Here is a 27000-nt window from a genome sequence, read left to right on the forward strand (position 1 = left end):
CGCACCCGGTGCCAGTGGAGGCTCGCCGCTCGATTGGCGTCTCGGGAATACGGTACCTACTAACTAGTAGTTAGGCGCAATGCCAATGCCGATGCCGGAGTCGGGAAGCGACTGGGACTGGGACTAGGACTCGGGATCTTCGCTAACTGCTAACTACCGGTATACCGAATAACGGTGGGATGGTAAGGTGCCATATCCTATCCTATCCTACATATCCTACATATCCTATCCCCACCGTCTTCGTCTTCGTCAAGTCGTGCGAGATCCACCAGATCCACCAGCTTTACCAGAAAGAAACAGTTATGTACCTAATTTACCTACTACAAAGTAGGAGCTTAATATCCATTGACCTACATGCTAGTAGGAGCTTAACGTCCATTGAGTGAGTGAGTGTGAGTTTAAACCACCACCACCATCACCACCACCACCACCACCGCCGCCGTCGCCGTCGGGTACTCTACCTTAAGTACTTTACCGTAGATAAGCCGTTGATCGCGGCAGCGTCGGCGGTACCCTTGAGCTTATAACTCACTCACTCACTTACTCACCCACCCACTCACCCCATCTACTCAAAAGCATACAACACCAAACCCAAAAACCAAAAACCGTATATACATCCCAAAACTCAATAAATCTTCAGTGTTTCAATAGGTTAAGTAAGATGTATGTACCCCATATTGACTCCCACCCGACAGCCGGTCCCGTCCCTGCAAACCTAGAGCTTCCGTCGGTACTCCACCGTATCTAGCATGTATGTAGCATGTGTGAGCCGGTGCTTCGGTAGCATATCACAACTCCCAAGAAGGTTGCAGGCCCAAAACCCCCCCACAACCATTCTCCCCCGCCATGGTGACCAAGGGAACCCAATACATACGCCGAGTGCTTACCCCCTCTCCTCCTCAACCATAGACCCCCTCCCCTCCGAATTCAAAATAAGCTTCGACACCGTACATAGGCTCAAACTGCTTCCCGGGTTGAAGAGTCCGCAGCTTCGAGTAGTTATAGCTGGAAATTCAAAATGTCAACCTAGATTTGTATATCAGCCCTCTTCACCTCTTCACCTCTTCACCATCCACCGTCCATCGTCCCGCATCCCGAGTGCTCTGCCATGACTGCCATCTCCCCCTCTACCTCCCCACCAAACTGCCCCTCTAAACTGCCCCTCCATCCCCCCTCCAGTCACCCCCCCCCCCCCCCCACCTTTCCACTCATCACATCGCCACCACCAAGATAGATCCGCATAGATAGGTAGAAAGTGTACGGTGTGCCCATGCACGAGTTGGATCATATATTGCCTTGCCTGCCTGCCCCCTCCATGGCCTGCCTGCCCCTCCATGCCCTCCTCCTCCTCCGCTAGGTATCCAATCCAATCCAAACCAGCAGCTACCATCTACAAAAATCCCACCAGCACGATTGATTCCCAACTCACGATTCCCAACTAGCACAGAGCAACCAACAACAAGATATCCGCACACAAAAAAGATCCCCTCAATCGGAAAAGAACAAGAAAAGGAAATGAAAGGGAAAAGAGAAAAAACGCCCCCCATAAACACCGGCTTTGCTCTTGTAAGTTGTTACAAGCAAGAGAAAAGAAAAACAACAAAAAAAACACAAATGAAAAACACAAAATGTAACGAAAGAAAAAAACACCGAGGAATGAATGAAACAGAAAACTACTAAAAAAGAAGTACCGAGGGGAGAAATAAAAAAAACTCATCCCACAAACACAAAAGGCCACCCACACACAAGACAGACGCGCAGAGGAAAAAAATAAATAAAATGAAGCGGCGAGAGAAGACCATTGATTATGACATTCCCATTGGAACAGGAGCGCGAGAAGTCAAAAAACCCAGAGATGAACAAATTTCACTTGTTCCTCAATCCTCCCCCCAATCCATCCAAGGTCCGGCAAAACTCCAATCCCGTGGGGAAAAAGCGGGAACAAAAAAAACGCGTACATACAAGGGGCCGGGCTCCAGGGGTAAAGAATTATATCGTCTGTGCATGTTGTTGGGCCATCGGTAATGGTGGTGGTATTTCTGTACAAAGAAAAGAAAGGGTCCGTCGTATTTTTGAAGAGTTCCGAGACGACGACACGTCTAATTCTTCCGCACCGCCTTGCTGATGCCGAGTCCGACGGCGACGGCCACGCCGATGATCAGCATCGCGATTCCGATCTTGATGAATATCCACATCCGCTTCTTGTCGGCATGTTGCTTCTGCAACAAGCGTCGTGCCGGCCACATGCCGCTCTCGTCCACCTGCATACTGATTCGCGATCTATCACCGACGCACGATTTCCGGGGCATGGTTGGCGGGGGTTCGGTCGGCATCGTCACTTGTGATGTCGTGTGGTGCACGGTGATGACGACCTCCTTGTCCTTGGGTGTTTGCATCGTCGTCGACGCCATCGGTAGGGACGTGGTCGACACCGTGGCCGTCCTCGCGTTTGCCAGATCGGAAGCAGGATAGCTCTCCTGCGAGAATCGGGGCGCCTCGGCGATGGTGGTGGTGGTCGAGGGGGATTTGTAAATGGGAGGGCACGAAGCGATGGTCGATGAGAGGGGCTGCTGCGGTTGCTCTTGCGGCTGGTGCTCCTGTTCGGGTTCGGAGTATTCTTCTGGCGGAGGGAGCATAGAAGCTCTGAAGGGGTTGTTGGACTGGGGCGGCGATCCCATGATTGCAGGTGGTTCCGGCGATTACTTAAATGGATATGGGCGGCAAGGAGGTGACTGAGCGTCGCGGGGGGTGCTAGTTGGTTGGCGGAGGAGGTACGGACGGACGGGGCGTTGTTGTTGTTGTTGTTGTTGTTGTTGTTGGAGCGGACCCACTGAATCGAGGTGGTCGAATTGAACGAATCGACGCTTGGGCTAGGTTTCAGTTGAGCGAGACCTATAGAAGAAAGCGACCACGAGTCAGCTGCTGGAGACGACCATTTTATTTTCAATTGGAGCGGGCAATGTTCGGATCCGATGGGGTTCCCGACAGGCGATGGCACGGGGGACGGGGTCGGGGACTAGGAGGGAACCGACCTTCTTCTTGTTTGCACGGGCAGCAAACACGCAATGGGAGTGTGAGGTAATGCGAAGGAGGAAGTTGTAGGAGCGAAACCTCAGCAACAAAGTTGTGCCCGCGAGAGGATATTTAGGTGGAGGAGTTGAAGTGAGGGAGGACGGGGGGAGTATGAGATAAAGGTTCAAGGGCAACCGCTTGGCAATTGTACGTGAGCGGCCACGCGAGTTCTCGTTAGAGTAGGGTATCCGAGGATGAGGGAAGGCAGCTGCGACTTTTCGCACTTTTCTTTTTTTTTCTTTTCCAGGGGGTGAGGGTGGAGCTGCAAGAGGATCTCTCTCGTCCAAGCGGGAGGGTTGTGTGGGTGAGTGAGAGAGTGTGGGTGGGTGGGTCGGTGAAATATGAGGAGCCGTTTCCGTGTGGTGGTGGTGGTGGTGGTGGTGGTGGTGGTGGTGAGTGGATGAATATAAGGAGCCGTGCCCGTGTGGTGGTGGTGGGTAGAGAGGGTGGGTGGGTGGGTATGCGTGCGTGCGTAAAGTATGGACTGACGGACGGACAAGATGGGTTGATTGATGGCTACCAACGATGACCGAGTTCCAACTTCCGGGTATTATCTCAACCACCAGACAGGGTTTTGAGAAGGAAAGAATCGGAAGGAATTGAGAGTGCAGCCACACCTTCACGATGATGGCATCTGTCGGTGATGGTGGTAGTGGTGGTATAGTTGTTAGTAGGTAGTGGTAGTGGTGGTGGATTGCGGTGGATGGTTGGCGGGCTCCCCGGGGAGGAATAGGGGGGTTAAAGGATGCGTGTGTGCTTGCAAGTGCGTAGTGTTCACCGAAAGCAGGAAGCCGCGTTTATTTACTTTTGGGAACAATCGCGGGCGGCAGCACAACAGCAATAGCAGCAAGTTGAAGCAACAGACAACGGCAACGGCAGGAGATATGTCGCCTTGGTACTCTGTGTACTGGCACTTCACGAGACACCCACGACAGAGTGAGGGAGCGAGGAGCGAGTTCGAGTGCGAGCTCGCGGCGACGGCGACGGCGGGCGAACGAATGTTGGGCTGCGCCCAGGGGTCGGCAGGCGTTGGGATGTTAAGGTTAATACCAGCTAGCAGCAAGCATGTAAGGTTACTCTAATGTTGTTTAGCTTGCTCGAGGGTGTCCCCTGCGCTTGCCTCGATCCGAACTCATGCGCCGCTCAGAAGGGGCTTAGTTGTAACTGACTAGTGGGACCGCAGCCCGGGCAGATCGCGATGGACTGAAAGTCTCGGGACTGCACGTCGGTTGCGGCCAAGAGCTCCACAGGCAGGAGCGAACGGACAAATAGAGGACGATAAATGTCGAATAATCGTCGAATAACCGTCGAACAATCGTCGAACAATCGTCAAATAATTGACGAATGGAGACATCGACGGCTCAAGATGAAAAGTGCTGCTATCGTGGTACTCCAGGCACTGTGCTCGTGCTCGTCGCGTCCGTCCGTACCTGCTTCTGCCCATGGGCCCATTTATCCACGACAACGGGAGTGCCAATGAAGATCGATCCCTATCTGCAGCGATAGCCTGCACGCCGGCGGCCAGCCTTTGATCCCTGCTCCACATAGATAATCCAGGCCCACTCCACTCTACACTCTACAAGACCGCCTGAAATCTCCCGCCGCCGCCGCTCTTCGTCGTTCTCGTCTTCTAGTCATCCTACATAGAGTACGTCGTTTTCGTCTTCTTATCCTTCACTGCCAAAAGAAGCAAGAGAGAGTGTGCTCCAGTAGATCGAACAATAGACGCCGAGCGCTCATAAATAGACGCCCGCAGGTGCCGTTGGCTCTGTTAGTCTTCGGGTTGGTATAAAGTATGTTGTATGTAGCGTCTATTACTCGTCGTCATCTTTCTCAATCCGTCCCCATTCGTTCCCATTCCCGTTCTCCGTTCTCCGGCCCAACCGCCCAGCCGCCGATCACCGGCCGCCGATGAAACTGTTATTTTGGAGCAATTCTGGCCTCGCGTTCAATCGTTTGCTAGTCCTCCACTCCACTCCACTCCACTCTACATACAGTACTGTTCTCAACACCCTTACAGTCAGCGTGGCTGGCTGGCCGGCGCTTCCCTCGCTCAGCAATCCGCGGCAACATGAATTGGAATCCATTAGGTTCTCCAGTTGCATGTGTGCATTGTGGCAAATCAAAGCGTGCTGTTACCGTAGATATCTAGCCCCCCCTCCCCCCGCCCCCAATCGTAAACTAGGTAAGCAGGTAGGTATCGCCCCGCAGGTGCATCGCGGTGCATGGCGCCTTTTGCGTTCGTGCAGCTCTTTGCGTTCGCCGCCGCCGCCGCCGCCGCCGCCGCCGCCGCGAGAGAGAGAGACATGAGAGAGATCGAAGCCGGAGCATTCTTCCACCCACTTAAGCGCGCCCCATTCCAGCGCGGTTTCGTACTCTACACATATTTACGGTGCAGTGCACACGCACACGCATCCATCGACACATCGTGCTCGCTCGCTCGCTTGAATTCTCGTGTGCTGCTGTGCGATAGGTACCGGTATGTGCAATATGTGCGATAAGCATTGAAGCAGCATCCGGATTCCAATCCCAATCCCAATCCCAATTGATGGAATCAGTGGGATCCTGCGGGATCCAGTGGGCTGCGGGACGCAGGATTCGCATCCCATATATCCCATCCATACATTCAGTCAGCCAGGCTGGATTTGAACTTTGCGCACTTCGTCCCGTTCTTCAACCGAAATACTCTACACACTTCCTACTTACAAGTCTTACATACCTTTAGTAGCGCTCCGACTAGATGAGCCACAGAAACCATAGTAACTCTATGCACAAATCGTGAGGTGTTTTCTTTCCCTTCTTTCGCTGCAGCGCGAGAGTAGAATTCCCCCGCAACTCACTGCTGCTGCTAGTACTCTAGATAGAGTACTAGTTACCGTAGTACCGCCCCCCCTCCCCCACTTATCCGCGGGGAGAAGTCCAAGTTAAAGTCAAAGCCCAAGAGTCGCGAAACAGTCCAGAGCTCTCAGCACGGCATCTTCCGTGGCGAGGATGGCGCCTCCCGTATGTGGGCTAGGTACTCTAGTCTAGTCGATTGGTGCGGTGGATGGGCGCTGCACTGTGCAAACGTACGTACTTCTACATAAGAAGTTGGCAGAACGAGCACGAATACGTTACATACATACGGTAGAGTACGGGGGAAAGGTCCGTGGACCGTGGACCGGGACCGCGCCCATGGACCATGGTGCTGGCGTTGGGCGACCGTGATTGATGGTTTATGCAGCATGTAACCCGCAAGATCGTGGCTATCGGGCGACCATAATTCTGGTGGCATGAGGTTTGCACGCACGCCGGAGCGACGATTGGAGTTGTTTCCCAGCGGCGATTTGCGTGCTCAAGTGCGTTTACACGCCGTGCTGTGCTGTGCCGCGTCGCGTCGCGGCGTCGGTTATCTACCAGTAGGTAGCCTCCAGTCCAACCACAGCCCCAGCCACAGCCACAGCCATAGTCGTCGTCACTTCCCCGGCCACCACCGACCACGGACAGAGGCCCGCCGTAATTAGTGGCGCGAGCGGCTACCCCGGGGTGTCAGAAGAGATTTGATCGCCGGACCAAGCCCAAGTCCAAGCCCCGGAGGCTACAGGGCCGCACAAAGTGGTGGCGCGGCTTCCGACGTCACCGGCTCACTGTCCAACGGATCGCTGAACCACTGGACCACTGATTCGCATTTCGTGATTCGCAATTCACCTCACGACTCCGTAGGTACCTTCACGATTGCGACGTCTGTGTTGGGGGTGGACACTGGATGGACGCAGTCAGCTGGAGTAGGTAGGCATTCGCCGCCAGCCGGTCGGTGAGTCTCGCTCGCTCGCTCGCATGCTCGGCGCACGTCGGTACAAGAAGTATGCATCCATCAGACATCTGCATCGGAAGCGAAAGAGCGGGAGCAGAAAGCAAGCAAGCAAGCAAGCAGAAAAAAAAACAAAGTGTGGCAAAACGATCAGCTTCACGGCACACAGAGCAGGCCAGACCAGGAAATAGGATGAACGCTCCGGACGCACCCCCACTTCCAACTCCAACTCCTCACGGGTCACAGCAACTCGCGCAAGCCACTATCGTTAGTAGGTACCGACTAGCAGCCAGCAGCCAGCCAGACGGCTACTTACCCCGCACTTCGAAGTTCTAGCCGCAACTCCAACTGCTTGGTGTAACTGCTTGGTGTTGGTGTATCTGCATATCTCCACGGGTACTGGGTACTGGGTACTGGGTACAGGTTCCTATGCATGTATGTATGCAACGGCAGTTTGTCCGACCCCGACACCACCGTCGACACCGCCGCCGCCCCCGCCGCCGCCGCCCGCACGGCGCACGCACACACGCACGCCAAGTATGTACATGCATGTACGGTAGCCAAGGCCCAGACCCCGATCCCCTGGGAAGCCACCTGCACGAACACGAGAGACTTTTTTCCTGCTACTACGCGTGGCGAGTTGCAGCTGTCGGTTGGTCTGTCTGGCTGTCTGTCTGGCTGTCTGTCTGGCTGTCTGTCTGGCTGTCTGTCTCGCCCGTGGGTACACACCCCACGTGCGTGTGTCGGGTGCCAGGTATTTGAAACTTGACGGGGGCGTGTGGAAGGGACGAACGTCACACGGATCGATCGCGGTGGAGTGAATGAGGGAGGGGTGGAGTGACGACGAGTGAGGGCATGGATTGATTGATTGATTAATTGATTATTCATACAGCATGGAACCCTAAGGTTATGGCCGGTAGAGGTATCTACAATACAACATTTTGATAAAGAAATTCCGCAACCAAATCCATACAGAAGTGACAGCAAATCCCCTCGTCCTCGCAATATTTTAAAAGTGAGCCTCCGAAGAGGCTCGGATTGTCGGTTTTTGCGCTGTAGCGGCGCTTCGTAGCCCTCCTCTTCTCCAAAAGGTACCTCCACTCGGTACTACCCTCAACATAACCAGTCTAGTGCACACGGCATGGTGCTCGAAGGGAATAGTCGTCTTGGGGTTTGCGTAGCTGTCAAGGCCGAAGCCCAATGAATAGCAGCGAAGATATTTGGATCGAAGGCGGGGTTGGCAAAATGCCAGTCGTCGTGGTCAACGTGGTCCTGGGCCAAGCCCTGAGCTCTCCTCCTGGAGTTCACTCTCCTCCCGCCGTCGCCATATCGCCTGCTGAACAGGCTCTCCTAGAGTGATGAAATCGATGATGATGTGCGGGGAAGCGATGGTGAGACTTCTTCTGAGGTTCGGACGTAGCACGCGTGGTGGTGCAGTTCTCCGGCCAGGGACCGAGGCTCGATTGATCTCTATCGCTTCATGCTCATCGTCGTCGAATTCGTCGGTCGGGGCACTCAATCCGCGGTCGGAAAGAGTCTGGCATGGATGGATGGATGGGTGGGTGTCGGCATCATGTCAGGGCGGAAAAGTTTGAGCGCGAGGTTTGGGTTCCCACTGCCATCTCGGGCGGGAGTGGGAGCGGGAGCAGAAGGGAGCAAGATGCTGCTGCGTGCTGCGTGCTTGGGGAGTAACCACCGTATGAATAGGAAATCGCATCCGTCGTGAGGCTTGGCCGCCTTCGGTCGCCCGTTCTTGTTCCTGCCAGAGTTTCCCGAGCCCTCCCCTCGATCGGTACCGGTATTCTCACCCCGCGGCGCAGCTGGTGCAGGATTCGAGCCGAAGATAAGCATATACGGTACATTATATACGGTACATACCAAGTATCCATGTTTGTATGTACCCTTCCCCGCCGAGCTTTCCAGTACCGACCCACCGGTACCACATCGGCGGCTCGTATAACGTCCCACAGCCTGGTACCGGTCTGCGATGGGCAAAAAGACCCCTTCCCTTCCATCGCTCGCTGCGCATGCAACTTTAACGCGGTTAACGTTTTCGCTTCCTTGGTTGGTTGGTTGGTTGGTAAGCACGCACCGATCGATCTTCGCCGGGCGATACGGTATCGACGGCACCGGAAGCATCGACATCCGGCCTCCGAAGGAACCAACACCAGTCGTTTTTTTTCCTCCCTCCCTGCCCCTCACCAAACTATAGATATACTTAGGAATGTGCCTACATACCGGTACCTACATATGTGCGTACTGGCACGCCGACGGCAGCTAGAGCAAGGCCATGGAGACGGAGATCGTACATATACCGGTAGATATGTAGAGCAAGCAGTCCCGTCAAAACTCTAACTCGAACTCTATCTCAACCTCTAGCCTGCAAGTCACCTGTTCTCACCCACCACCATCACCACCACAATATCCGGTCCATATCTACTACAATCATGGATCAAGCCGCGCACACGAACCCGCCACTCCCCCACTGCCTCGGCTCTCCAACAGCCTGCAATGTTCCGTCCGCGCACCGCATAACGCCCTGGGCGGAGGCTATTCCCGGGCGCGCGGGGACGAACGTTACGTTGTGTCCGCGCCGCGCCATGTCCGCCACCACGGCGGAATCGTAGCCGACCTCGAAGCTGGTCAGATTGGGCCAGAGCTGGTCGTGCAGACGGGGAGACGACAGCGCCGCGCCTGTCGGCGTCAGCTGGGGTGCGTGAGGGAGGGAAGGGAAGAGAAGGGGTGGGATGGGATGGGGAACGGACGAGCATCTAGGCCTTTCTCGAGGACGCGCCACACATTTTGCACCGTCGCCGTGATTATGCGACTACCGCCGGCGGCACCGATAACAAAGTACACCTGCCCGTCGGGGGTCTCGACGATCACGGTGGATACAGAGGATAGTGGGCGTTTGAACGGTCGGATGTAGTTGTTGGGTGTGGGCAGGAACCCGAAGAAGTTGGAGCTGCCCGGAGTGCTGAAGTCGTCCATTTGGTTGTTCATTATGATCCCGTCCTGGACGTGTTAACCGTGAAGGCAGCTGGAAGGAGGAAGAAGAGGTGGTTATACGGAGGGTGTCATCACTTGGCTGCCGAAGAAGGTGTTGATCGTACTGGTGAGAGAAACGGCCATTCCCTCTGCGTCCAGCGTCGCGATATGGGACGTTCCTCCCTTCCTGCACGGATCAGCACTCGCCGTGCAATTCCAACACGTCTGAATACCTACGGTGTCGGACTGGCCATTCCCTCCGGATTGTAATACGAAATATTCGGTAGCACTGCGTCATCTCGAATTTGTGTCCTAACCCCCGCTGCGACCTCCTCACTCACCATCTGCCTCTGGAACTTCTCCAGGCCGTCCACGAAATCTGGATCCCCCAGCTGTGTCCGCTGGCCATACGCAAACTTGATTCCCTCAACGAGTCGATGTGTTTCCAGCCCTCTGTCCCCCGTTCCGTTCCAGCCCTCGAAAATCTTCAGCGCACTCAGCACGACCGCGCCACTCGACGGCGCACTGCCCGCAGACAACTTATATCCCCTATAATGCGCAGTATTGACCCTCCGATGCTTAACGCGATACCCCTCCAAATCCCGCACCGTCAGTATCCCGCCGCGCCTCCGCACCTCACGCACCGTACGTCTCGCCATAGCTCCCTTATAGAACACATCCGCGCCGCCCTTAGCGATAGCCCTGAGCGTTCTCGCATATCTTTTGCGATACATCACCTCGCCCACCCCAACCCTCTTCCCCCCGGGCGCCCAATCCCTCCGCCACGCCCCATCCCGCAGCAAGAACGGGTATGCAGTCGTATTCCCCGCCGCATCCAGATCCATATTGACCGTGAACCCACCCTCCGCATACTTAATCGCGGGCCGAAACAGCTGCTCCCACTTCAGCCTTCCCCAGCGCCGCGATAACTCCTCGAGCCCTCTGAGCTCGCCGGGCACCGCTGCCGCCAGCCCTCCGACAAGCGAGCTGCTGTTGGGAGCCAGGAACATATCCCCGGTAGCCCCCGCCGGCGCCGCCTCCCGGAAGTCCACGAAGTGCGTCGCTCCGGAGGGGAGACGGACTAGCGCGAAGCTGCCCCCGCCGATCCCGGAGTGGTGGTGCGCGATCGTGCCGACGCATAGGAGCGTGGCTACCGCGGCGTCTACCGCGTTGCCGCCCGCGCTGTAGATCGAGGCGCTCGCGTTGGAGCATTCGGCTACTTCGGAGGCCGTAGCACCGCCGCCGTGGCCTGTGAGGGGGCCTGTGAAAGGGTGTGCGACTGCGAGCGGGAATGGGAATGGGAATGCGAATGCGAATAGCAGGAGGTTGAGGACTGGGAAACGCATCTTGCAGAGGTACAGTACACGATGGTAGGTTGGTAGGTGGGCCCGTGGTTAGGCCGCGGGCGGTGATCACAGCGGCTTTATATCCTGCACCCAGAGCTGAGAGTTGGCGATTGCATCATCAAGTATGTGACTACCAAGCTGATATCCACCCCGCAGGTAGTCGACCTGACACGGGCGGTACACGCCTGCTAAATTGCCAATGGTGATCACGATCAACACTGTAAGTATGTAACTGGTATGATAACATGTACCCTTGCATCCGGGCTACGTGCATATGTTGTGTTCCCCGAGAGGAATGGATACTCTATGTATGTACGTTGCATCGGTAGTGCAGGAGATGCATCATGCTAGGTACTCCAGATGGGGAGTTGAAACTTGAAACTTGAGTGAGGGGCGGTGTTAAGGTAGGGGAGAGAGGTGAGAGAGAGAGACAGAGCGTGCGGACACAGAGTGCGCGCGCAGCGAGCGAGCGCTGGGCAGGATGAATTCCCTCGATGCTTCGGCCTCACAGAGCACCCAAGCCATCAATGGAAACCTCGTCTTTCAAGTTTTGAGACAATCAAAAATTATGACGCCGAAAGATCCAAAGATCCTTCGCCGAGACTCCGACCCTCGCTGTGCAATGAAGGTGTTGTCTCTGGACTTCGGTGATTTGTGAGCCACCAAAGTCGCATCAAGGTAAGTATGAAGAAGAAAAAAGGAGAGAGGTGGGATGGGGGGTTTTTATAGCGGTTTTTGGAGGGCGGCTTGGCACACACGACGTCACTCGGATAGAAAGTCGGCGGTGCTGGATGCATTCAAGCTTGACACATGAGGCCTCACTCGGATCTAAAGGTCGGCGGAGCTGGATGCATTCAATCTTGGCAGCACTGTGGTTCTGCCGCCTGCTCTTCTTACTTCTTCTTCGTTCCTCTTCCTTCTCCCTTCTCCTCCCACTTCGGTACTTCCTTAAACTCATCAACCCCTTCAGAATATCATCATCAGCATCATGCATATCCATATCATCCCCACAGTCCTGTCAGCGATTATCGCGGTCATCTTGGCCGCTCCGCCCGGCACCTCCTCCTCCTCCCCCTCTTCAACCGTCACCCACAGACCCAACGAGCCCCCGAAGAACACGATCGCCTTCCCGCACCTCGTCATCCCGGGCATCGACTCCTCCACGGCCGCCGCACTGCAACGCACCGTTGTCCGTCCCTCATCCCGCACCAACGACACGTACGACGTCTACGTCTCGACCGGGCCCGGTACGATCCCCGGCAAAGAGGCTTGGAAGGGCGGGAAGCTTTGGTTGGGCGAAGTGATCTGCGAGACGTCGCTAGCCTCCCCCACGTTCTCGGAGATCGACGGGCTTAGGGCGAAGCTATCCAAGCGGCCGCCCATATGCTGGCAGAAGAACGGTGGCGGCTCGAAGTGCACCCGGCTCGTGTCCCACTACGGCGGCGTCGTGTCGTTGTGCGGCACCCCTAGCAAGCAGGTCGAGTGCGCAGCTGTATCGTGGGCAACGATATTGATTAGGCTTATTTGTGGCAATAGTGAGTGGGGCAAGGCCGGTGGAATGTATAAGTTTGCCCTCGAAGACGAAGAGTACAATTTGAGGGCGGTGCTTCATTAATTTGCTCTTGGCCGCTTGGGAAAACTGGCAATGGAATTTGGATGCGTTATGGAAATGAAAATCAGGTTCGAGTGAGACATACTTCTTTTGCGTGTGATATCTCGTGTCGTTACCGAGCCGATCTCTTCAGAAGTTCTTAGGTCACCCCCCCCTCCCACTGGGGGTTTGTTGTTGTTGAGATCAAGAGCCCTCGCACTGCATCTCGTTCGCCTTGCTGTGGGGGGGGGAGGGGGGGTGAGAGAGAGACAGAGCGTGCGGATACAGAGTGCGCGCGCAGCGGGAGAGCACTGGGAAGGATGCTTCCCTCGACACTTCGGTCTCATAGACCACCCAAGTCATCAATGGAAACCTCGTGGTTCGTAGTAATCAAAAATTGAGACGCCGAAAGATCCGAAGATCCGTCGCCGAGACTCCCTCGCCGTGCAATGGAGGTATTGTCCCGGGAACTTTGGTGATGGTTGAGCCACCAAAGTTACATCATGGTACGTAATTGAAGAAGAAAGAAAAGATGGAGAGCGGTGGGGGGAGGGGGGTTTTTATAGTGTGGGACAGTGGAAACGGCGGGCATGGCAGATGCACGAGCGGCGAAATTTCGCCGACCTGGCTAGACCAGATTCAGAGGGCTTGAAAGGTTCAGAGGGCTTGAAAGGTTCAGAGTGCTCTTGTTTACTTTGCCGGCGGGTCTGTCTGTCTGTTTTATTGTTCTCATCATTGCTTTCATCGTCCTTTTTTTTTTTTGTTTCATCAGTAATTCCATGCGGCCTATCTAGATCATGGCAATATCACCCCGTTCACCCCCCGTTTCCACGCCACTGTCCAACCCAGCTTTCACTGAGCGGCCCAATTTGGCTGCTTTCATTGTCCTTGTTAGCAGTTATTGTTCTCATCGTGTGCTTTTCGTTGTTATTTGTCCTGAGCTCGACTCGTGAGGTTCTACGATCTCTTGAATAACACAGGAAGGTTTTCTCTACTTTAAGATTCCTCTCTTGTGAACTACATACAGTCGGCCCCCTATCTATTATCAAATTTGCCAAAAGGTCTTTCCAGTCCTAGTGCTTCAATAGCTGTTTTTGGATAGCGGCTTGGTACATGAGGCCTCACTCGGTTAGAGAGGTTGGCGGTGTTGGATGCATTCAATTTCGGCTGCAGACAAGGAGGAGGAGAGGGGAGTCGGGCCACCTGATGAAAACTGGGTTGGAGGAAACGGGGTGTACGGGTAGACATTGCGATGATCTAGACATGTTGCATGCAATCAATGATTAAACAAAAAAAAAAGCAGGCAAGGAGGGACAAGGACCGATTCCAAGTCCGGGACCTCTTCGCTGACGATTGGTGCAGCCAGGCCATCCTGGACTTCCTTTCCTTCACTACTGTGGGTAGGCGGAACTCAAAGGCGGATGAGGAAGATGCAGCAAGTGAGGTGTCTGAGTGGGAGCTAAGGGAACGGGAAGAGAGGGGGAGCTGCAGTGACTGCAGGAAGACTCTGAGGGGGCGCGGTAAGGCAGATTAGAGGCCCGTGGTGGGGTAGTGACGAACCGAGGGAGCGGATGGTGTCTTTTTGTGTTTGTTTTGATTTCTTTGGTGCGCTCATACATCGTCGGGACAGGCCAGGGAGGAGGGCAGGAAAAGTCACATCGGGCAAATCAGTGAAAGTCGAGTCAGACAGTTTCTTGGAACAGGGGGAGAGGGGGAAAGGGAGGGAGAAAGGGAGGGAGTGTCGATCTGGGTAGACATTGCTATCATCTAGACAGGTCGCATGCAATTAATGGTTGAACATAAAAATAAAAATAAAACGAAACATAAAAATCAATTTTGGCCGTATGCTCTCCTTCCTCCTTCTTCCTTCCTCCTTCTTCCTCCTCCCTTCACTCTCCATCAATCCCCCCTCATTAATCCCCCTCAGAACATCTTGATCATCATGCGTATCCATCTTCTCATCCCCACACTCATCTCAGCGATAGTTAGGTTCACCATGGCCGCTCCTTCCAGCTCCTCCTCCTCTTCCGCGGTCGTCATCATTAGGCCCTCCGAGCTCCCAGAGAGCACGATCGAGTTCCCAGCCTTTGACATCCCGGGCCTCGACTACGCCATCCTCGGCATCGACTACGACGGCACGGCCGGTGCCTCGCAGCCTTACGCCCCGCCCACCTTCGAGGTTCATCCGTCCACCACCGTCAAGGGTGCTTACGACGTCTACGTCTCGACCGGCAACGGAAAAAACCCGGGCGAGAAGGAAGTGGAGTGGATAAATGGGAAGGTATGGGCGGGCCAAGTCGTCTGCGAGACTTCGAATGCCTCGCCCACGTTCACGGAGATCGACGATCTGAGATACAAGCTGCTCAAGCGCCCTCCCTGGTGCGTGCAGAGGAACGGCGGCGGATCGCAGTGCACGAGGCTCGAGTCCTCCAAAGGCGGCGACGTCTCGCTGTGCGGATCCCCCAGCAGGGCTGTCGAGTGCGCGGCTATCTCGTGGGGTTTGATGTGGATCAAGCTCATGTGTCCCAATAATGAGTTCAATAGGGCCGGTGGAATGTACAAGTTTCTCATCAAGAAACACAAGTTGAGGGTGGCGCTTCATTGATGGTTGATGGTTGGATTGTACACTGTTGGGCGCTTGGGACGGATGTAACTATGCGCCATGAAAATTGAGAACGGGTTTGGGAGGAACATATTCTTCTGTGCGTGTGATATCTCGTGATGTGACCGAGCCATGTATGTGTTGGGACCCGAAGTGACTGGTGAACCGGGTTCTTCCTCACCAGTTTCCTGGACAGGCCCGTTTCGTGCCGTCTCCACCCTGAGCGTAGTTCCATTACATTGGTTTGGAAAAACGTCGACTAATGGATCTGAACGAGCTGGTCTGGGAGGGCTGCGAGTTAGATGTTGGCGGTAGACATCTTTACTGACAGTTGACACCGGAGGACTCTGATCATGCATCCTCACTCCCCCGGCTTCATTGTTACCATTGGATGGCGATAGATCTTACAATGGCCCAACTTATTATTCACGTGCCTACCGGCACCTTTGATCTTGGGTCATAGGCTGGCGGTAAGGGTGGATGGCAGACAGTGCTGATTCAGGAGAACGGCATCCTCACGCAAAAGCAGTCGGCATTACGCATTTGATCCTTTACGAACACTTCATCAGCCTGGCATGCACCATCGTCTAATAATCAAAACATATTCTATATTCCAATTTTCAAGAGCGAGCAGGAGCTGAGAGGGTATCTTTATATAAAAACAATCCATCCATTCTTCCATCCATCCATCCAGCCCTTCGTCAATAAAAAAAACCAGAAACGCCCGCAGCCTCAGAAAAGGAAAAGAAAAAAAAGGAAACACCCATGATCCATCTGGTATTACGATTACTGTGGTACTCGTCACATCATGTCCTAAGCTCCACCAATGGCCTCAATCTTTTTGCCCTTCACGCTGACCATTTCCATTCCCAATCCTCCAATGAAGCCGACAATCGCGAGTGCAACACTAGCATAGAACGCCTTAGTGACCGCGCCGTTGTACGCCTCAATGACCTGCGGCAGGACGTCCGGCGAAAAGGTACTCGTGAGCGCAGTGGCACCGGTAGTCAGAATCGACGAGGCCGACATGTCCGGTATCCTGGAGGTAATCCCCTTGACCAGCTCAGTAGCAAAGATGTTCTGGGCAACCGAGATGAACAGTGCTCCTCCGAGCGTCTGGAAGAAGACCACAGCGGCGGAACCGATTGGGATGTCCACCTGCTTCAGCACGGTTTGCGCGGCGATCATGGGTTGTTGAAGGGTTAGGCCAATGCCCATTCCTGTCAGGAGTTGGTAGCACACCCATTTGGCAGCCGGAGTGTCGACGTCCCACGTTGTAAGGAGTCCTGCGCCGATACAGAGGATCACGCTGCCGATGTATACGAAGGGGACGTAGTATCCCAACCAGGTTGTTAGCCCGCCCGAGACGATAGCGAAGATTGTGACGCCCAAGACGAGAGGGAGGTTGCGGATTCCGGACTGAGTTGCCGTAACACCTTGAATGGCCTGGATGACGTTAGCAAATATGCTCATGTGTGGACCGGACGGGGGAGTAAGTAGTACTGACCTGGAACCAGATCGGAATGTAAAAGATCAGAATCATGAATGACGATCCAATACCGAACGAAACCAGACAACCGGACGCAATACTCCTCTGCTTCAGGATCCTAAGAGGTAGTGTAGCCTTGTCGCCACTCCTCACTTGGATGACCGCAAAGGCAATCGCCAGCACTCCAAATGTGACGAGTAATCCGATGATGCGGCCCGACTTCCATGGGTACTTTGAGCCACCCCACTGCAACGCGAGAAGAAGGCATACTATTCCCGGTAGGAGTACCGCCGTGCCGGCCCAGTCGAATTGGGCGATCTTCTGGTTCAGCGTCAGGGTATCGACCTTCTCGCGCTTGGGTGGCTTAAAGATCAAGATTATCACAACGATTGTTATTGCGCCGAGAGGAAGCTAAATTACGTCAGCCTGATGAAGCGCGGAGTCCGTGTGGTGTCCGTGGATCTTACGTTGATGTAGAAGCACCACCGCCATGAAACGTGATCGGTGAAAGCACCGCCCATCAGCGGCCCAGCAACACTTGCAATGCCTGCCGTGAAGTCAGCACCATGAATATATTGTGTCAAGAAATAACGAGCACCCACCGAACATGCCGCTGACGAGGCCGGTATAGATGGGTCGCTGCCGGAGGGGAACCGAGAGACTGAGAATGATGAGTGCCCCGGAGAAAATTCCTGCGCAACCCACGCCGGCGACCGCACGTCCGACGATCAACATCACCGAGTTCTGGGCCACCGCGCAGATCAAGCTCCCAACCTCAAACAACGTCACAGCACCCAGGAAGCAGTATTTGATCGAGAAGTACGTGTAGATTTTCCCGTAGATGAGTTGGAACGAGCACATCTATGGTAATTTTCCAAGTTCAGCACAATCCATTCATGTGGTGGATGTAGTAGTAGGACGGAAGGGGTACCGACCGTCAACATGTATGCGCTGCCATACCATCCGACGTCCTCCAGAGCCTCGAATTGGTCCGTGATCTTGGGGATCGCAGTCGCGATGATTGTTTGGTCCTGTAACACAGCATAACTACACTTAGCCCCTACCCCATGTCGCCACCATGACACCCGTCGCAAAGATCACTCACCAGCGCAACCAAAAACACGGCCAGACACAGCGCAATGCTGATCAATGTCAGGGGAAGCCTTCCCGGATACTGTGTTCCGTCTTCGACATCTGTGCTATCGCTGCTCGTCACATCCTCGATTTCCTTCGAAGGCAGCACCATTCCAGCGGGCGATGGGGAACGGGTCGACGCCTTTTCGTTTGGCTCAACGGTGGACCCGGCGAGGGTCGGAGAGGTGGAGGTCATGGCACTTGAGGACACTGGAAACGGCAAACCGTCAGAAGCCGTCATTTCGGGGGTGATGTAATGTCGTAGTCGTTGAAGGGTTGATAGTTCTCGCGCAGAGTGACGGAGGTAAGGAAGGAAGGAAAACTCAAACCGTGAAGTCGAGCGGGTAGTAGTGCCTTTTGAATGAACGGTGGGAGGTCTTGATGTAGATACCGTAGGGTTTGAGAGCGGGAAGGTGGTGGCGGTTGAGGCTTTCTCTTCGACGACGGCTATCCAACGGACTGGATGGTGGATCGGTTGAGTGTTGACCGACGGAATCCCGTAGTCCAGCTGGAGTAAGATTGGTTCTGCGGAAAGAGTGCAGCGGGAGAAGTGGAGGTAGGTAATGGCAGGAATGAGTGAGAGGGGGAGCTTTTCTTTTCTTTCGTCGTTCTTTGCCGGACCGCTGGCGCCGATCCAAACAACACCACTCACACCCACACATCGCACTACCCACCTCCATACATCGGATCTATGGACTTGGGAGATTTTTATTTCCGCAGTCATTCGAGGCCCGAGTTCATGCAGGCCCCTACATAGAGTATACCCGCATCCTCCTGCTGGTCCTGGGCAATCCTCGCCATCGTACCGGTATGCTGTGACACTCCAGTGGTCGTGGTTAGAGTACTCTAGGTAGGATTCAGAAGCTCACGCGGTGTAACAGCCTACCGACCATCCCGACACCCCTCTTGCTAGTATCTCTCGCTTGTGCCGAATCCAATTAGAGTTATTAGGAACGTTAGCCGCTAGCGTTCGGCGTATGCGCTCGCGAAAAAATGTCTTGTTTCTGGCTGGCTCACCAACCCAATTTTATCCCGGTGGAGCTTGGGATGATAGTCCACACTACAATTATACTATAATACGGGGTACGAAGCGAAGTCGCTAGAATACCAACTAGTAAATGGTCGATTGCGAGGCGAATGGGAGGTTGGAGGCTTCTTCGCTGGGCCAAGAGTCCGGAACTCCGTCGACTATCTTTCCGCACCTTAAAAAGCAAAGGCGAATACTTTACAATGTACCGGCACTCTTGAGTTTGGGGGGTTTCAGCTCCTATTCCTTTGTTCATCCTTCACTTCTGACCGCGAGCAGTGGCCAGTCGAAAGCGCCACTTCGGACTCTCGCGCTCTCGGAAGTCCGTTGTTGTCGTGCACTTGAACCCTCCATTCATGTGCCACGGCAGCCCTCGGTGCGCATCCCTCTGTTTTGGGCCGATCCGCCAGCGTGGATGTGGGTGGTGGGAGTTGAGATTGGGTCGGATCAACTTTCAGCCGCCGCCACAGAGGGTTGTACCGCCTCCGGGATCTCCGGTTTATTATCGAGGAGCGTGGGCACCGGCACCATGCGAAAAATGTTCGCGGGTATCGCCGATGTCGGCAGCGATGTGAGTAATAACGGGATACTCTCTTGCGTTGCAGTCGCTAGTGCACACTAACCACTTAAAAGAATTAGCACTGCCACACCTTCACTCCCACCGTACAATTTATGGCATCACTTGGCGCGTTGACTGACTCTTGGCGCGCTGACCCAGCGCGCTCACTGGAGTGGAAACATGTATGCACGCGGCGACATCACCATCACTCGGTTTCTCAATCAACTAGAAATCGAAGTATTTAGGCAACCGCATCGCCCAGTGGGCTCAGTGAACTGGAAATAAAAGTATATAGGCAACTGCATCACCCGGTGCGCTCTGTGAAATGTCGCGACAGGAAATGGAGAGACAAAACACTCTCGGCAAATAAATCTATTACAATTCTTCCACTTGTTCATTTTGTGGGTGGAGTCAATTGTGTCAAGTGTCCCCATTTTTGTAGAATCTCAACCCGCGATGGCAACACCAAAACCATTACCCAATGGAGTACTTTCTTTGAATCGAGGACAGAGAAATCTTTCTGAACGATGGTATTCGCGGTGAGTCGGCAAAGACACTGTGGTACCTATCCGCGACGACAAAACTGTGGTATCCGCGACGCGAAACTGTGGTATTCAGGGCGAGGAAATTGCCAAAAAGCAGGAGCTGTCAGTCGGACAGCGAAGGACAGTGAACTTACCAGCGGATGATTCGTTGCGGAGACAGTGTGCTGTCCGTGTCGCGGAAGGTGTGTACGTGGTAAATGTTTGGTGATGGTAACGCGTCTGCAAAAGGATGCCCGCCCTGAACGGATATCCCCTGAGCACTGTGGCGCTGTACTTTTTTTATTTTGTTTTTATTTTATTTACTGCCGCAGTAAAGAGTTTAGCGCTGAAACGCAGGACCTACCCCCGTAATAACTGCAGCAGCGGGCCGAGACCGCACGGCTGTTGACTCATACTGACGTCGACGGACTTGTCTTTCATTCGCTAGGTGGGTTTTAACTTTTGGAGTGTGGTTTTCTTAGCCAATAGGCACTTGATCGGCTGGACGCAGCCCTTCAGCGGGCTCTCTCGAATACCGTTACCTAAGTAGAAGAGTACTTGTGTACTTACTTTTTTTGTCTTGTTGGCGCTTGCGGCGTCAATCTACTGTCGTATGCGTTCCGAAAGAAACGAGGGTTTCTTCAGGTGTCTTTCATGAGACATGACTGTTGGCGTCGGCGATGCTCAGTGGTGGTTTCGGTCTATTGATGGAGACAGGCTGTATGCGATAATAAATCGATTCTTTCTCTCTACCTATTGATGGATAGTCGCCATGGTCTGGACGGGCCGTATGCGACAATAAATTGGTGTTCTCTCACTCTCTATTGATGAAGAATCCGGTCTAACCGTCCGCCTAGATGCGGAACGTCATCAGAGACCTGACACGTACCAGCAGACGACTGCACTCGTCGGTGAAGTGAGAACACGATGAGACTGAGACAGGATGACTGTCTCGACGTAAATGCACCGGACTGGTATGATACAAGATCACTTATATTTGCCCTTTATACTTGGCGAAGAACATATCCCAGGTGAGGAGAAACATAATGGAACTCGATTCCCATGATTACTTATCCACAACCAACCGGCCCACAAAGGCGTCCCTGGGGAACGAAATGGCCGACGAATGGGCCAAGCTGGCAGTTGGCAACCCCACCGCCCGTGGAGTGCGGGGCCCCCGCTAATTACCTCAACCAGTGCGGCTCCCCCGTCACTCGCCCACCAGAAGTGCGGCATCACGGAGGCCAAGTGGAAGAAAGCCAAGTCATGAGCCAAAGCAAGAGTCACCAACAAGAAGCACCTGCACAGCGGCACAGCCGGAAACCTTGCCAGAAACCGGGCCCGATCCCAGCCATGGGCCCCCAAGCGTCTGGTCTCGAGATTCTACCAGCTGGAGACGGGGCATTGCCCCTCCGGCCAGTCCATCCAGTGGAAAAAGAGCCGCTCCGACGCTCGGTGCCGATGGTAAAATATCACTACAAGACTCACATCCGGGAGCACCTCTTCAAGTGCTGTCCCGGATGGAAGAGCCAGCAGAGGATCCTGTGGACAGAGGCTCGAAAGGGGACGGGGAAGGGGGGAGGAGGCGGGGCAAGGATCGCTTCAAGATCCGTGACCTTTTCGCGGACGAGCGGTGCAGCCAGGCCATCTTGGGCTTTCTCGCCGCCACCACTGATGTGGGGGGGCGGATCCTGGAGGTTGCTGGGGAAGATTCAGCCGGTGAGGTGTCCGAGTGGGAGCGCAGGGAGCGGGAAGAGAGCCAGGCGGAGAGGAGGCGAGAGGAGGAGGAAGAGGAGGGCGCTGGGGTCCAGGCGCCGGGATCCCTCCCCTGTTCCCCACACACCCTCCTTCATGGCATCTCCTGGCGAAGAGGCAGGAGGTGGGGCCGGTGTAACTTAGTAGACGCTTTTTTTCCTAGCTTTTTTCTCTGGTGGGCCTACATGTATCTCCGGGGAAGACCAGGGCGGAGGGCAGGAGAAGCCACATTGGGCGGCTTGACGAAAGTTGAGTTGGACAGTGGACATGGAGACGATGTGTGGTTGTATATCTATTGCCTTGATCTAGATAGGTCGTATACAATAAATGATATATCGAAGGAAAGAAGCGCCGGCCTGAGCTGTTGCTTGATATGATTCATGCTGTTAGCCATGGTGAAATCAATGATTTCGAGCATTGCTCCTACGCACATGTTGGCCCCGAGATAACACTGGTAGTAGGATTAAACACGAGGAAGGAGTCTCCAAATCCTACCGAAGGGTTAGGAGGTTTCCAATTTTGATACGAGTGTTATGAACTTCAATCTAGAGATATCGCTACTTCCAGCATAATTCTAGGTATTCACGTAACATATTACATAGGAAATGAGCGACGAGGATGCCATCCATTTAAATGACAACATAACGTAATAGAGAATCTCATGAAAGCATATATCCCAAAGAAAAGAGAGCTTTTCAACCAAAGCTCTCTCACCGACGGAAGGTGTAGGTACTGGACTGGGCACTGTGGCCATCCAAGCGCCTCAAAAGTTCAAATTTTATGGAAGAATAGAAGCAACACCGAAGACGGTGTACACGCTCCCATGTACTTAGCAGCCATCTCATAAGTAAAAATCATCCAATATTCTCCTCCGATATATTCTTTAATTCTTACAACCGTCAATCCTACACATGTGCCAGCATCGTTGCCATTGATATCGTTTCATCATCCAACCTATCCTTCTCCTATCTCCCCCTCAGTTTCATTCTCTTTCTCTCCATCCAGCCTTTCCTTCTCCTATCTCCTCCTCCATCTCCATCTGGGAGCCGAACTCCCGAAGCCTACCACAGTAGCTTCGACGGTAACGTAGTTGCCCACGGAGTCCTGGGACTCCTCCGGGATGCGTGAATCTCCGGCATCGGTGTCCGCCGAGACGTACGTCGAGGGAGAGCTGCTGCAGAAGCTCTATCTGGTTCCTGCCGGTAGCTTCACCGGACATCTGTTCTCTTCCTCTCCACCTAGCCTTTCCTCCTGCTATGATATCCGGCATCGTGCTAGAAACTCAGAGTTCACTGAGGTCCACCAGAGCAGTGAGCACGTCAGAGAGCTCCAGCCACGACAAGACGTTGCGAAGGAGAAAGTGCTGAGTTGGTGGTGTAGGTGGCTGAGGCCCCACCGAGTGGGTTCTGCGGAGGTTAGATAATTGAAACCATACAACACGGCAAAGACTAACATACCATCACAGAACTTCCGAGCGGGCCAAGCGGCGGCAGCGCACGGGGCACCTCTTCTGAGAGTCCTCCACTCCCGGAGGCATTGTTTCGATGATCCATCGGCTCGGGCTGCATAAGTACAGCGAGCGACTTGGTAGTAGATCTATCTGGTGCAGAACTCCTGGCGAACTGGCGTCCACAGGTGACTTGAACCGCAAAAATGATGATGACTTGAACGGCAAAGATGTTGATGGAAGAGATAGATGACCGTTGTTGTCGTTGTGAGGATGGATATTTAAAGGAGGATGGACTGCGTTGGACTAGTCCAGTTCATAAAAATAGGTGATGATAGACGACCCGTCAAACATTTGATGCCGCAGTGCGCACAAACAGTCGGTGTGACTAGCGGATTGGAACCCCACCGAATTCGGTAAAAGCAACGTCATGTCGTCACCACAAATCTTTCAACCCCCACGTGAAATTGCAAACACCACTCTCGTATCCGGCCTTGCACCTTCATCTTCTCACTTTCAACCACTATCCTATCAAGATGCTTTCGCTCGCTACCGTCAACGCCTCGTTCACTTGTTAAGAAAAAAAACACTAGGTACCGCCAGAGGTAGGACTGAAGTACCTGCTCGAGCATATCCACCATGACTCATGAGTGCAGAGCCTAGGCGAATCTTTGGTGCGGCCAAGACGACTCTCTCTGATCACCGCTGCAGCATGGGTGATGACTCACGGGAGGCACAGGAATGTCTCGGAAGCTGGTCAAGAATGAACTTGTAGTTTCTTCTGCAAAGGACGATAGGAATCCCAATCGCCCGCCCCGTCCGCGCTAAGGCAAACTCGCGGATGAACTACGGCTAGCAGACATCAGAATACGAGGTCTGAAAATACAGCAATCCAAGGAGTCAAGGGAACTGCCTACGGTTTTGTACAGTATGGTCCTTCACCGCCCGGAAATGCCCACACTCTTTAAAGGACCGCAGTCCGCCACACCGTTACAATGGACACACATATTTAACCACCTATCCTCAAAGCTCATCGTGAGTGCTACCCGCTTCATGTGCTCTGTTTGCCGGTTCATGTCCAAGAGCATTTTCTCCGCTATAAACTCGGATCCCTTGCTTCGTTGGGTCACTCCTTAAAGCAGGCATCTGTGGATATCTGTGGGCATCTGTCGTCTTCCGCAGTCTTTAGAGTTTAGGACGGCGGATGACGCAGGCTGATGCCTACCGTCGGACGATTGGGATGTCCGGAAGACGATATCAAGGAGATGGAGACCATGCTTGTTGCACTCTGTGAGGGGATTTACAAAATCTTTGCTATAAACCTATAGAAACCTCATCACTGATTTGCGGTTTGCTTGCACATATCAGAACTATCTTCGCAGACTTTATATCCCGAGCTGGGCTATGAATAGTACACACCGAGTGATTCGACATCATTTTACTATCGGCCTCGGAAAAGTGATAGCATATGTCCTGACAGAGATCTCGGAAGATAGTAGACTAGGTACTTAAGGTATCGACCCCTCGCAATCCCCCCATTTGGTTTCGCAATGGTGGACATATCGGCGTTAAGTACCATTTACGAAATCTGACTGGGAGAATCGGCTGATTTCCCATGGAAACCGGTCCCCAATCAAGGATAATGGTAGTCGTGAATTTAGCTGCCGAACGAGGGGATCTGGATACCTTTGGGTGGATTATGTTCTTGGCTGTTCGTTTGACTGCATTTTCTTTTGCTTTTGCCAATGGTTGGATCATAGCGGTAGACTGCTAGCAGTGGATGGTACATAGACGGACGGCGAGCGATGGTCCCTCTTCTCCCTCTGCTAGTTCCCTTCACCAAAACATACGATGCCACATCATAACTCGGGTGGTTACAGGTTCTTTCGGGTGCACTCGAGCCTACCCCAAACCGGCAGCTCATAGTTAGCGGTCTCCAAAAAACCCACATGATCCCGCCTTCACGAATTCTGCGGGGTCCGTGCTGGGATCACCGAGGATGTCACTCGTAAGTTCGTAACGACGCATTGGCGGTTCACGTAAGCAGCTGTACGACAAGCTTCACACGCCCACAGGTATCTTCAAAGCTTCCCACTCCCATTGGTATCATCAAAGACTCCCCCTGCCCGCCGCCTTGATGCCCTCCTCTCCGTGAACCAGTACGCACGCTCCCTCATACCCCAGCTCCTGCTGATGCCCGTACACCACCACCTCCAGCCCCCTCTCCTTCGCCAGCGCCACACACGCCTCATCCCACGCGCCCGGCTGCATCCACACGCGCTTCACTCCCGCGTCCGCCGCTTCCTCCAGCACCTGCCGCGTGATCCCTGGCGGCGTGATGATGCTCACGCTCGTTTCTGCGGGCTTCGGGAGGTCCCGCACGTTGCGCACTGTCGGGATCGAGAGGACCGCCGTGGTCTTCGCCGACGGGTTAATTGGTGTTGCTGGGAGCGAGCGGGATAGGTACCACGCGAAGACTACGGGGTTGTTAGTGGGTGAGCTGCTGGAGGGGGGGAAGCGCGAACCTTTGTGCCCGTATTTGGACGGGTCCGTTGAGGCGCCCACGACGGCGTAGAGGGGGCTGCGGAAGAAGGTGCGGATTTGGGATTCCATTGTTAGTGGGTGCTAAGTGGGTTTGCGATGGCGATGAGTTGTGATATCTATGCATGGGCGGTGGACGGTGGATGCCGAGGTAGATACTGGATGATGTCATGTTCATGGCATATCACCAGCTATCAGGAGTTTTATGACAACGTCAATTCACTTCGTTCTGAAGCTTGGAATTAAGTCCGTTACTTGGAATTGTCCATCCAGGCTTGCCTCGGGGGTTGTGAATAGCTTCTCCACAAGAAATTCAGATCTATATTCTTCGCCAGCAATTAACGTCAAGCTTAGATACAATAGCTGTTTGCAATGCCATTCACCCTTGATGAGGGCACAAATAGTACCAGTATTGAGATTACCAGAAACAGCAGCAGCACAACTAAGCCTTTCTACAAATTCACTATCTCTCCCAGTGTAGAAGATTCTTCACATTCGGATCGAAAGTCACATTTAATCACGAACACCACAGAACCTGAACATTGACTTCAGATGATCCTTTCCATTCCGTTCCCTTCGCTAAAATATACATTCCAAGTTCAATCAAAGCGCCAGCGCATCGTTTCCACTCACCAATCACTCCTCGTCCTCGTCCTTCGACTGACCGCCATGGCTAGCACGGCCGCCCTTTGCGGCGATCTCACGGACTTCCTCCTTAGGACTGTTCGCGCTGTCAGCGAGATGGCGGTGGAAAGTTATGGGAAGGGGGGAGGGAGTGCTCACCGGTTGGCGAAGTTGCCAGGGTTGGTGTTCTGGGTGCCGCCGGAGTGGGACTGGGTAGAGCTGTCGTCGTCGTTGTCGTTGGAGCTCCTGCCGCCGTGGCTGGCGCGGCCACCCTTCGCGGCGATCTCGCGGACTTCCTCCTTGGGACTACTCATGGCTGTCAGAGATGTAGAAATGGAAAGTGGAGCGAGGAGGCTAACCGGTTGGCGAAGTTTCCGGGGTTGTTCTCGGCTGACGACATGGTGATTGTTATGTGGAGGGTGTCGGTGGGTTTGATGTTTAGAATTTTGTGAGTGTAGATATGTAGAGTGTGTGAGGGTATGTTCGGACTGTTGATGGGAGAAAGGGACGG

At 53.9% G+C, this 27000-nt stretch overlaps 8 protein-coding genes across 8 annotated transcripts; 1 reads left to right on the plus strand and 7 right to left on the minus strand.

The window, feature by feature from the left end:
• Positions 1 to 1217: 1217 nt before the first annotated feature.
• On the minus strand, positions 1218 to 1966 carry BZA05DRAFT_400738 (uncharacterized protein). Its single transcript, XM_051483928.1, has one exon. The coding sequence runs from the start codon at positions 1715 to 1717 to the stop codon at positions 1439 to 1441; it is 279 nt and encodes a 92-aa protein (XP_051338694.1). The 5' UTR covers positions 1718 to 1966; the 3' UTR covers positions 1218 to 1438.
• A 96-nt stretch (positions 1967 to 2062) lies between these two features.
• On the minus strand, positions 2063 to 2894 carry BZA05DRAFT_67381 (uncharacterized protein). Its single transcript, XM_051488549.1, has one exon. It carries the CDS (start codon positions 2676 to 2678, stop codon positions 2100 to 2102), a length of 579 nt encoding a protein of 192 aa, XP_051338695.1. The 5' UTR covers positions 2679 to 2894; the 3' UTR covers positions 2063 to 2099.
• A 5405-nt stretch (positions 2895 to 8299) lies between these two features.
• Positions 8300 to 9160, minus strand: BZA05DRAFT_67407 (uncharacterized protein). The gene has a single exon (XM_051488550.1). It carries the CDS (start codon positions 9005 to 9007, stop codon positions 8378 to 8380), a length of 630 nt encoding a protein of 209 aa, XP_051338696.1. The 5' UTR covers positions 9008 to 9160; the 3' UTR covers positions 8300 to 8377.
• BZA05DRAFT_400744 (gamma-glutamyltranspeptidase) lies at positions 8826 to 10992 on the minus strand. Its single transcript, XM_051483930.1, has 4 exons — positions 10088 to 10992; positions 9932 to 10037; positions 9628 to 9877; positions 8826 to 9556 (listed from the first exon to the last, which is right to left on the minus strand). The coding sequence occupies exons 1-4, from the start codon at positions 10858 to 10860 to the stop codon at positions 9315 to 9317; spliced, it is 1371 nt and encodes a 456-aa protein (XP_051338697.1). The 5' UTR covers positions 10861 to 10992; the 3' UTR covers positions 8826 to 9314.
• Positions 10993 to 14694: 3702 nt separating this feature from the next.
• BZA05DRAFT_454322 (uncharacterized protein) lies at positions 14695 to 15392 on the plus strand (the record flags this gene model as incomplete). Its single annotated transcript, XM_051487516.1, has 1 exon — positions 14695 to 15392. The coding sequence occupies exon 1, from the start codon at positions 14730 to 14732 to the stop codon at positions 15390 to 15392; it is 663 nt and encodes a 220-aa protein (XP_051338698.1). The 5' UTR covers positions 14695 to 14729.
• Positions 15393 to 15917: 525 nt separating this feature from the next.
• On the minus strand, positions 15918 to 18626 carry BZA05DRAFT_400747 (major facilitator superfamily domain-containing protein). Its single transcript, XM_051483931.1, has 7 exons — positions 18367 to 18626; positions 17984 to 18222; positions 17814 to 17909; positions 17481 to 17739; positions 17346 to 17425; positions 16897 to 17289; positions 15918 to 16835 (listed from the first exon to the last, which is right to left on the minus strand). Exons 2-7 carry the CDS (start codon positions 18206 to 18208, stop codon positions 16203 to 16205), a joined length of 1686 nt encoding a protein of 561 aa, XP_051338699.1. The 5' UTR covers positions 18209 to 18222; positions 18367 to 18626; the 3' UTR covers positions 15918 to 16202.
• A 6631-nt stretch (positions 18627 to 25257) lies between these two features.
• On the minus strand, positions 25258 to 26087 carry BZA05DRAFT_67542 (CoA binding domain-containing protein). Its single transcript, XM_051488552.1, has 2 exons — positions 25850 to 26087; positions 25258 to 25801 (listed from the first exon to the last, which is right to left on the minus strand). Exons 1-2 carry the CDS (start codon positions 25935 to 25937, stop codon positions 25434 to 25436), a joined length of 456 nt encoding a protein of 151 aa, XP_051338700.1. The 5' UTR covers positions 25938 to 26087; the 3' UTR covers positions 25258 to 25433.
• Positions 26088 to 26400: 313 nt separating this feature from the next.
• BZA05DRAFT_400760 (uncharacterized protein) lies at positions 26401 to 26977 on the minus strand. Its single transcript, XM_051483932.1, has 2 exons — positions 26849 to 26977; positions 26401 to 26795 (listed from the first exon to the last, which is right to left on the minus strand). The coding sequence occupies exons 1-2, from the start codon at positions 26887 to 26889 to the stop codon at positions 26645 to 26647; spliced, it is 192 nt and encodes a 63-aa protein (XP_051338701.1). The 5' UTR covers positions 26890 to 26977; the 3' UTR covers positions 26401 to 26644.
• Positions 26978 to 27000: the final 23 nt, after the last annotated feature.

Source organism: Tricharina praecox, assembly GCF_024521635.1.
Source record: "Tricharina praecox strain CBS 144465 chromosome Unknown BZA05scaffold_15, whole genome shotgun sequence".
NCBI lineage: Eukaryota > Fungi > Ascomycota > Pezizomycetes > Pezizales > Pyronemataceae > Tricharina > Tricharina praecox.

Excerpts from the sequence above, each read along its gene's own strand:
- BZA05DRAFT_67407 (XM_051488550.1), bottom strand. The coding sequence starts at position 9,007 with ATGTCGATGCTTCCGGTGCCGTCGATACCGTATCGCCCGGCGAAGATC.
- BZA05DRAFT_400738 (XM_051483928.1), bottom strand. The coding sequence starts at position 1,717 with ATGAGTTTTTTTTATTTCTCCCCTCGGTACTTCTTTTTTAGTAGTTTT.
- BZA05DRAFT_67542 (XM_051488552.1), bottom strand. The coding sequence starts at position 25,937 with ATGGAATCCCAAATCCGCACCTTCTTCCGCAGCCCCCTCTACGCCGTC. Across the intron at positions 25,802-25,849 it reads GTCCAAATACGGGCACAAAG|TCTTCGCGTGGTACCTATCC; the intron begins GTTCGCGCTTCC and ends ACAACCCCGTAG.
- BZA05DRAFT_67381 (XM_051488549.1), bottom strand. The coding sequence starts at position 2,678 with ATGGGATCGCCGCCCCAGTCCAACAACCCCTTCAGAGCTTCTATGCTC.
- BZA05DRAFT_400744 (XM_051483930.1), bottom strand. The coding sequence starts at position 10,860 with ATGTTCCTGGCTCCCAACAGCAGCTCGCTTGTCGGAGGGCTGGCGGCA. Across the intron at positions 9,878-9,931 it reads GCCAAGTGATGACACCCTCC|GACGGGATCATAATGAACAA; the intron begins GTATAACCACCT and ends TAACACGTCCAG. Across the intron at positions 9,557-9,627 it reads CGAGAAAGGCCTAGATGCTC|GCGCGGCGCTGTCGTCTCCC; the intron begins GTCCGTTCCCCA and ends TGACGCCGACAG.
- BZA05DRAFT_400760 (XM_051483932.1), bottom strand. The coding sequence starts at position 26,889 with ATGTCGTCAGCCGAGAACAACCCCGGAAACTTCGCCAACCG. Across the intron at positions 26,796-26,848 it reads CCCGGAAACTTCGCCAACCG|TCCCAAGGAGGAAGTCCGCG; the intron begins GTTAGCCTCCTC and ends AGCCATGAGTAG.
- BZA05DRAFT_400747 (XM_051483931.1), bottom strand. The coding sequence starts at position 18,208 with ATGACCTCCACCTCTCCGACCCTCGCCGGGTCCACCGTTGAGCCAAAC. Across the intron at positions 17,740-17,813 it reads GCAGCGCATACATGTTGACG|ATGTGCTCGTTCCAACTCAT; the intron begins GTCGGTACCCCT and ends AAATTACCATAG. Across the intron at positions 17,426-17,480 it reads CCTCGTCAGCGGCATGTTCG|GCATTGCAAGTGTTGCTGGG; the intron begins GTGGGTGCTCGT and ends ACTTCACGGCAG.